The sequence below is a fragment of the Convolutriloba macropyga genome, unplaced genomic scaffold (assembly GCF_964194025.1).
Source record: "Convolutriloba macropyga unplaced genomic scaffold, txConMacr16.3 SCAFFOLD_5414, whole genome shotgun sequence".
NCBI classification, from domain to species: domain Eukaryota; kingdom Metazoa; phylum Xenacoelomorpha; order Acoela; family Convolutidae; genus Convolutriloba; species Convolutriloba macropyga.
Genome location: NW_027452314.1, coordinates 1 through 7451, shown reverse-complemented (window position 1 = coordinate 7451; position 7451 = coordinate 1). Strand labels below are relative to the sequence as shown.

Sequence of the window (7451 nt, the reverse complement as noted above, 5' to 3'; positions counted from 1 at the left end):
GGCCCTTATGTACCTGACTTGCTCTGATTCTTGGCCGAAAGCACCAACGAGGCAAACAATCCCAATCCCGCGACTACGGACATGATAAGCCCCCTATCATGGGTGGAATAGTGCCCCCCCCCCCCCCCCCCCCCCCCGCTTCCCGGGGCCCGACCACCACCAGACACACATCACCTCTAACAAGTGTGGCCCCCTGGGCAAGTGTGTGTTCCTCATGTTCGCCTGTAGACTATCGGCATCTACAGACTCATGCTCCACCGGGATTTGTGATCTTGCATTTCCAATCGCTGCTATTGAGCTTTTTTTACACTGTTGTTCTGCTTAGATGTATGACCGTTCTCTACAAATATTCTTCACTGGAATACCAGCGGACGGGGCAGCAGCTGCTTCCATGGCGAAGCAAGTCATGACATACACAGCATGATCAACCAGGAGGGATCAGTAGGTCTCTTGCTTCACAGGGTACCATGTGGGACTAGCGCAGCTGCGAGTGAATCTCCAAAACCATGACATGCAAATGACAGAATCACATACCGGGAACTCACATGACACTTAGTTACACTCTTAATGTTCTCACTCCTGTAGTATGGCTGCACAAACCTTCCCATGATGGTCGGGTTGAATGCCGACCCTGTGCTGTTGTAGGGCCAACCTCTAATGCTCAAACATCTCATGAAACTCAACTGTCATCGTGCGCCAGAAACATGTCACCAGACTTAGACCGTACGCGGGTGTTGTCAGTGTTGAACGACTACTATTGAGCTGCAGATCGTGTTTTGGGCGAGCGATAGCGTTCGAGTGTAACCAGCCCTTCAGGGGGTGGGGGCTGACTTGCCCCCCTTTCTCGCTTCCTCGGCCTCCCTTGCGTATTTACCGATGCTCTGCCTGCACATTGGTTGGCTCTGGGCGCCAATTGCTTGATCGTGGCGCAATGTCCGTCGCCCGAGGCTTGTAGTCACTGTCCTGACTCTTTCCACGCACGGCGTAGTGACGCAAGCCCGTTATCTCGGTCTCCACGTAACCATGCGCATCAGTGTTTACCGGCACTGAAAATCGATGCAGCGCAGTTGCTGTGGCGTTAGATAATTTTCGACACGTATGGCGTCGCCATGAATCATGTTTACTAGGTACCGACATTCTTACGCCCATGTATAGCCACAACCGTCAGCACCACTCGTCAGGCTCGCGCTGTTTCGTTCCTTTTGTCTCCAAAGCTTCGTGTCCATCGACCCCCCCCCCCCCCCCCCCCCCCTTCCTGCTATGTACTCGTACATACATAGTCTCCCAGCACTCGCGTCTGTCAAGGCTCTCGATATATTTACCGTGCACAAAGCGTATCCACACAGGCAGGCAGACGTGACTGCAGCAGACTTTAAACCCGACACGAGGACGAAGAAATCGTGTCCACTTGCTCGGCCGAATGCCTTCCTTACCGTACGGTTTATGTAGCGGACCAAACATTTTCGCCTGGGCCCAGCTCATCGGTGCGCCCCTGCGTACAAGAGCCCTGACACAATTAAGCGCGTCTGTTCGAAATTTCGGGCGGCGGCACAACTGGCAAGAACCGTGAAAGGTCGTGCACGAACTGTGTGGAGTAATGTATTGAGCTGAAGTGAGGTCGTCGTTGCCGCTTCTTATCACCGCAGTTTCCCGTCCAACGGATCGTCTGTCGCGCAGACAGCGGACTTACGACGTGAAACCTCAGAGCAGCCCGGTCGGGACCTTTAGCAAGTCGTTTTCGCGTCTCTGCTCTCCCTGGGCACACGGTAACACTTGCGCTGTACGTTTCTCGCTGTCGATCGGTCCGCGCGGTCGAGTCGCCTGCCGCGTCTGCTTGACGGCTCGCCTCAAGTGAACACACAAATAGTTCTCACTTTAGTTTGCTATAATGCACCCCTTTGATCTCACACCTAATAAGGTACCCGATACTTCCGCACGCGTGACGTATCAGCTCCCTCCTGACAGGTGGCATACGTTGGCGCACGCCGAAGTTATAGGTATGCGCGGCCGTTCGCGGGGCTCCTGTCCAGCCACGAGTTGCTCGTTGATTCGCGACGTAAGTCAAATTACGCGGGAGTGGTGGGCGTGAACATGTGCAAACGAAACACGAAGGCAAGGGCGCGGCTTCATGTTTCGGCTCCGATCGGTCCGCATGAAATCGGTGAACGGCGTTGTGTGAACTGTGAGCGTAGTGATGGCTGCACTGGTTGGACGCTTGTGGTCTTTGTGCTGGTCACCGTGCTACATACCCTACGTAGGGTACTGTAGCTAAGACGCCGGCGCGCATACTGTACACAGTATATGTCATCGAGGCTAGCTCTATCGGCTAGGGTATAGCGTACGTGTGCGGATATTAGCGATATACATCGTTCAAGTTCGGAGCAACGAGGCCAACTCGGCGTTTTATATTCATTTTCGAGCGTGCGGCTTCCGATTTTTTTTACACCCCCGGGCAGGGGTGTAAAATCCGATATTATTATATGACATGCCGCCCCGGATACCCGGGTGAAATACAGTACTCGTACACGTCCTCAATAAATCTCCTTACAACGTACCGCACATCGCAACACCTAGCCGCTAGCTCTAGGTCATATAAACCACCCTATGACGGGTACCTAATCTGCAATATTAAAGTCGAAGGAGCACTTACCTCTTAGTAGCCGGCCGGCCGTCTTTAACATGAACCCGTTTGTCAATTTGCAACAACCGCAACAACCTTTAACGGTGACGATTGAGCTTGCATGTAGGAGATAACGAGTGTTCATTGTGTGCCTATCCATTCAGTAGAGAGTTCCTACGTTTTAGGCATCCAGCTCACAGTCCCAGCTCTCAACCGAAACTGAACTCAGCTCTCTAGCGGGACATTTATCGCGGTGAAAGTGTTCTGCACCACTCGACCAAGCCACCACCGGCTTGGTGTGTAATATAGTGCATCGTGCTGTATTGTCAAGGGCAATCGAGAAGCGCTGCCCGGTGCCGACCCGCCTGTCGATATGCTTGGTCGGGGATTTGGCGACCTCGCCGGGCCGCCAACGGACTTCGGAAGCGACCTGCAAAGAGCACAGGCATTCCTGACGAAGTACAAGGTGGCTATTAATCCCTCTCGTGACGTCGTGTAGAGAACAGCATCGCGTAGGAAACTGCATTCAACCACCTGCCGTCGCACATTAATCACACCTGGTGCATCGACTCATTTGCTTGGCTTGATGCATCTGGCACCTCCCCAATCTCTGGAGAAAGCACGACATTCCTTGAGATAAATTTCACACTTTGGCTCGCAACAGATTCTTCTCACGCTGTGTGCTATGATGCTCTAATCACTGAATCTTTTTGCACCGGCCCCAGCCTCGGCAAGGATCGACAGGGCCCTCCAGCAGGTCTTCCTCCGGACCCAAACCTGCTGGCGGCCGAGGTGCCAAGCGGCCCTCAAAGGGCCAGAGCACCCCAAGCACGATCAGCTCTTTATCGGACAGCTCAGATAATGGGGATATCAGTATCGAGTTTGGGGATGATGAAGAGGCCCGTGATAGGGCAGCTGCCAGGCCCGGCATCCCAAGCAAACAGGCTGCCGGGAGGACGACTCCGGGTGCGAGCCAACAGAAAAAGACCGTCGCCGGGCAGCGTGGCGCTGCTGCTGACAAGTCACAAACAACAGCTGCCCTGAAGGTTGAGCTCTGTGCCTCTTGCTGCAAAGCCACTGAAAGTTTCCTGAGTCCAAGCTGACTGTTTGGGCCGAGGGGTTACCGCACACGCGGCTCCTGCCGTACCACAAGCCAACGCACACATGCAAACCATGATTCTTAGTCCAATCCCCCACTGCCATCCCTCACACTGGCTCATCATCCACTCGTCCATCGCAATTTCTATTCATCACGCCTGGGCGTCCTTCCCGCTTCTGCCACGCTGGCCAATCTTCCAGAATCACCCAACACCGTGACTCCCGGCCACCTTCAACTCAGCCATCCGCATAGGCACCCTCATCTCAATCACCGCTCCCTATCCTCATCCCCATGTACCCGTCCGGCTCATGATACTTTGATGTTGATAGCCCTGCATGATGGGGGTCGGGTCCATGTCTTTCTGCTGTGTAGGCCGTGTGTGTCTCCCTCATGCCCTCATACACATCGGGAACGCAAGATGGAACTAGGGCTGCTCTGCTCTCCCGATGAACATTTTTTACCCTTCGCGATGTGCAGAGCAACTTAAGCTCGGATATCTCAGTTTCATTCTCGGAGGATGAGATGTCATCTGGGAGCATTGAGGTTGGAGTCAGTCAAACAAGAAAGGGTGCCAGCTCCAAGACGGCCTCAAAGCCTGCGCCCCAAAAGAGCACATCCAAGCCTGGAAACACAAAGAAAAAGCAGAACGCCAAGCAGAGAATGGCGGAGCAGCTCTCCATGAGCTCCGACCTATCCTTAAGTGGAAGCATCGAACTGGACGACGACGATCCACCGCCGCGTGCACCGGTGCCCCCCCCCCCCCCCCCCCTCCGTGGCCCCCCTGGGATCGCTGCCCCATCCTACGCCCCGCCCTGCCTCAAGCATGGGGCAAAAGCTATGCGGTGTTGTGACAATTTCCTTGTATTATAAATCCAGGGGAAGTCCAGGCAGCCGGGCTCAGACACCACCAAGAGCCGTTCCAGGAAGCTCAAGGCATGTTTCCCGCCTGCACGCGCTGCTTTTCAACTCATCATGCCATTAACTGGACGGAACAGAGACAGTGGGGAGCTGGGCCAAGTTCCCGGAATGGCATCTGGAACTTTCTATAGAACTTTGCAGTCTTGGCATTCAGAGTTCAGGCTGGGGTGCGGTGGCCATTCAAGTGTTCAAGTGGACCAACTAACCCATGTTCCATGCCCGCAACCGTGCGGCAGACGTCTTCAAAACACCAACCCGTGGAGGTGGAAGATATCAGCTCAGGCGATATAGTGTTCAGCTCGTCAGGTGCATGCACATGTGTTCCTGGGGGATTCTCTGCTCGCACGTCTGCACGGATGCACCCTGGCAAGCACGGCCAAATATATGCCCAGACTTTCTGTCCATACCCCCAACCCCACATCGCATTGACCGCATCAACTGTGACTGAGTGCACTTTCTGTATCCCCTCCTTGCGAGCACGCCAGGTGACATCAGTAGCGTGAGTGAAATCAGCGATGTCGGGCCCAAGCACCGGGCAGCTGCTAGACAGCGTGGAAGCCGGTACGGTGTCCTGTAGCTGCCATGCTCGCACCCGGTTGATCCACGGTCACCCGCACGAGCGATTCTCATCCTTGCAGGCACATGCCAGTTGTGTGTGCTGCGGCTGTGAAGGGAACAGCTTACAGCGGCCTTCACGACAGTTCCCCTCACACAGCTTGGGAAGGGCAGTGTCCGCTTCTCTCCTCCAGCTTCACTCATGTCTAACTGGGTTGTTGCTACCCCTTTCAGAGCCAACCCCAGGGGTAGTCCTAGCCCCCGCCAGGCAAAGAAGAGCAAAGAAGTCTCCATAGAGTTCTCGGAAGGTAGCGCACTGCAGCCTATGACTGATTAGTGCTACTGAGATTGTACGGGAGGTACCAAGGTGGAGCGATCACACGTGTGGCTTCATGCCGTGTCCTATGCCGTGTTTGCCGCTAACTGCCGGCTGATGGCGGTCGCATTTTGTAGATGATGAGGAAGGAGACATCTCCTTCGAGGATCTCGAGGACGTGACATCGAAAGCAAAGTCATCTCAGGGTTGGCAGCCCCCAGGTATGGACGGCGATTGCAGATTGCAAATCCCTGCCATGAAAGCGGCACTGCCACGTGCAGGCAGGCAGGGACTGCTCCTATATTGATCTCTGGGTGCTGTGCACTGCTGCGCGCAGGAGCAGCCAGCAAGAACGCAGGTTCTTCCAAGCCAGCGTCATTGTCAAAGCGGCCCTCAGGTGCGCCAGTGGCCGCGACCTATCTGCTGGAAAGCACCGATGAGCCAACCCACACCTTGTACCAAGCAGACGCACACTGAAACTCAATGGTCACTTCTGGTAGCAGGCAATGCAGGAAAGAAAATTTCTGTTGCTGTCAGCGATGACTTCTCGATCACAATGACAGAGAGTGAGATGTCCAAAGATCTTGAGGACGCCGCTGCAGCCACAGAGAGCCTTTACGCCCAGCTTACGGCGGTCGGCGGCGGGAAAGCCGATGGCGGAAGCGCGAGCAGCAGTATCAGCATTACCGATAGCAGTGGTGCAAGTGGAGAAAAGGTAGCAGTGGCCGTGCTGTATGCACTCTCATCCGTGGGATACACCCCGAGAGTGACCATGCATGGCAGTGTCTGAATCGGTTTGGGTCCACTCAGTGGCATATCATAGGCATGGAAAACGCAAAGCTGGTCTGGTGGTGCTCCTTGCGTTTGAAATCAGGAGCCAGTTTCTTCCTTGCTGGCGAGCGATCTGGGTGAAGCCGCCGCTGCCACAGAAGCTCTGTACAACAGCCTTCAGCCCGCCACTATAATGCGGCAGGATTCCAGCAGCTCGTCTGAGCCAGAGGCAAGTTGCGCAATCACAGTGTTAATGATCCGAAAGTGAACCCATCCCCTTCATGGGCTTGAATTACTGCGCCGTGCAAAACGCCACTCCTGCGTCACAAGACTTCTGATCTGCCTGGCTGCTGCCTTCCCCCAGAGCCCGTATAATTCCAAGCTAGCAAGTGATCTTGATGACGCAGCAGCTGCGACAGATGCGCTGTTTGAGAGCCTGCAGGCTGCACCGGTAAAAGGCGAGTCCGGGTCATCAGAGGATCAGGTGCGCACACCAAGAATGCATCACATCCCTCCCTGCTGCTTGCATCAGAGAGCGCCCCCCCCCCCCCCCCCCCTCCTCTCTGGGCATATCGTATATGGCACAGTCCAGTTCACCAAGGCTGGCAAACTTGCCGATGGGTGCCTTCAGGACCGGTTGGGTGGGTGGGTGGGGGGGGGGGGGGTTCACATGATTGTTTGCGTTGGTTTTAAGAAATATCACGATATGCTGTGATGTCTTCATGCGCCCCAGCAGGAAGATTCGCAGGCAGAGCTGGAGGGTGCCATGGACGCCACTGAGGAGTTGTATCGCATGCTTGGCCACGTAAAAGATGGCAGCTCTCCAGGTGCCCCCCCCCCCCCCCCCCCTTCTCACCAAAGTTGCTATATGCCACGTCATGCACTGCCATGTGAGCCTGCGGGTCGGTGCCTGTCTAGTCTCCTGAGGCGCCTGGGGTGCACCCCTCTCAACGTACCCTAATAGATGGGAGCAGCTCACTGGATGGAGACCGCACGCTGCCATACGAGCCAACCCTACCTGAGCTTCCGCCGGACGTCTCCGCCAGCCTGCAGGATGCAGCCGACGCTACAGACGCTCTGTATGAAATGCTGGTTCCCGTAGGTCAGGTCCCACTTACAGTGTCACGCTCCCTCGATTTTTCACGCATTGGCAATTCTTCACATCCCCTAGG

General features: G+C 55.3%; 1 protein-coding gene across 1 annotated transcript; it reads left to right on the top strand.

Moving 5' to 3' along the window:
• Window positions 1–2194: 2194 nt before the first annotated feature.
• Window positions 2195–7377, top strand: LOC142357372 (uncharacterized; the record flags this gene model as incomplete). The annotated part of the gene is made up of 15 exons (XM_075409023.1): window positions 2195–2254; window positions 2952–3086; window positions 3346–3666; window positions 4197–4466; window positions 4596–4652; window positions 4769–4943; window positions 5123–5198; window positions 5427–5500; window positions 5646–5729; window positions 5846–5905; window positions 6009–6223; window positions 6383–6508; window positions 6644–6763; window positions 7016–7106; window positions 7244–7377. Coding segments are annotated over exons 1-15 (1998 nt in total), but the record flags the coding sequence as incomplete, so codon positions are not given.
• Between the last annotated feature and the right edge of the window lie 74 nt (window positions 7378–7451).